The sequence below is a fragment of the Dendrobium catenatum genome, unplaced genomic scaffold, assembly GCF_001605985.2.
Source record: "Dendrobium catenatum unplaced genomic scaffold, ASM160598v2 original_scaffold_272797, whole genome shotgun sequence".
NCBI classification, from domain to species: domain Eukaryota; kingdom Viridiplantae; phylum Streptophyta; class Magnoliopsida; order Asparagales; family Orchidaceae; genus Dendrobium; species Dendrobium catenatum.
In genome coordinates this window covers 1-984 of record NW_021591193.1, presented here as the reverse complement: position 1 = coordinate 984, position 984 = coordinate 1, and the positions used below count along the sequence as shown (strand labels likewise).

The following is a 984-nucleotide window of genomic DNA, read 5'->3' as shown; positions in this document are numbered from 1 at the left end:
TTAAACACCATAGATAATTTAAGTAAAATGTTTGATTTTACATTTGAAGGTTATTGGATATTGTAGGCTGAAAAGGCAGATTTAGGCGGAGAATCGTTCTACGTTAAGATACGACTAAGTATCTCGGTAGTCATTACTAAATACCTTTATGAATTTATGTTTGTATGATGTACATACAATGAGTTTTAAGAAGCAATAAAAAAATCGTTTCATATGAAGACTAAGCATCTCGGTAGTCATTACCGAATACCTTTATGAATTTATGTTTGTATAATGTACATTGCTTCAGAACCTGGCCCAAGTTTTACAGCAGATCACAATGTTTTCTTACCCTCTACTGGTTTTCGATGAAGGTTAAAGCAGTTCTGGAACTTTACGCACAAGAAAAGCATGTTCTCTTTGTTAACCGGCATGGATCAAAAGTGCTAAACTACTACATAACATACAAGGTTCTTTTCTATTGCCTATTGTTTCAATTTGCAGTTTTTTTATTGTTATTTGAGCTAGACAAGAAAGTTTTCAAAGAGGTTTCAAATTCTTGATATATTTTGAAATAAATATAATCCATTTTTTTCTTTCTGATGATTTGAACAAACTTGATAATCCTTAGGTTGGTGCCACAAGCCTATCAGTTCTGAAGAGTTTATGGCAAGTGTATTGGTTGCATAACCACCATAAGGAACTTGATAGGGATGATGTACTTGGTTGGCTCAATGAAAGCCTACTAAAACTAGAAGCCAGATTTACAGTCTTTTTAAAACAGTTAGAAGAAGCTGGATGGCAGAAAGACCAGATCAGTCTCAAGGTACCTAAGCATCTGCTTTTTGAAGAAGCAGATTCACTTGCAGAGCTTTTTCAGTGATGGATAAATCATTTTGGTTACTGCTTCTTTATATAGATTGGTGCAGAGCTATAAAGTATTGTATGTGTATATATTTGAAGACAATTTTAATTTGAAATTGACTGATTTTGGGTGGCCCATCT

General features: G+C 33.5%; 1 protein-coding gene across 1 annotated transcript; it reads left to right on the top strand.

Moving 5' to 3' along the window:
* The first annotated feature begins 301 nt into the window (after window positions 1-301).
* Window positions 302-979, top strand: LOC110112986 (protein root UVB sensitive 5-like). Its single transcript, XM_020845394.2, has 2 exons — window positions 302-449; window positions 611-979. Exons 1-2 carry the CDS (start codon window positions 348-350, stop codon window positions 860-862), a joined length of 354 nt encoding a protein of 117 aa, XP_020701053.2. The 5' UTR covers window positions 302-347; the 3' UTR covers window positions 863-979.
* Window positions 980-984: the final 5 nt, after the last annotated feature.

Excerpts from the sequence above, each read along its gene's own strand:
- LOC110112986 (XM_020845394.2), top strand. The coding sequence starts at position 348 with ATGAAGGTTAAAGCAGTTCTGGAACTTTACGCACAAGAAAAGCATGTT. Across the intron at positions 450-610 it reads ACTACTACATAACATACAAG|GTTGGTGCCACAAGCCTATC; the intron begins GTTCTTTTCTAT and ends GATAATCCTTAG.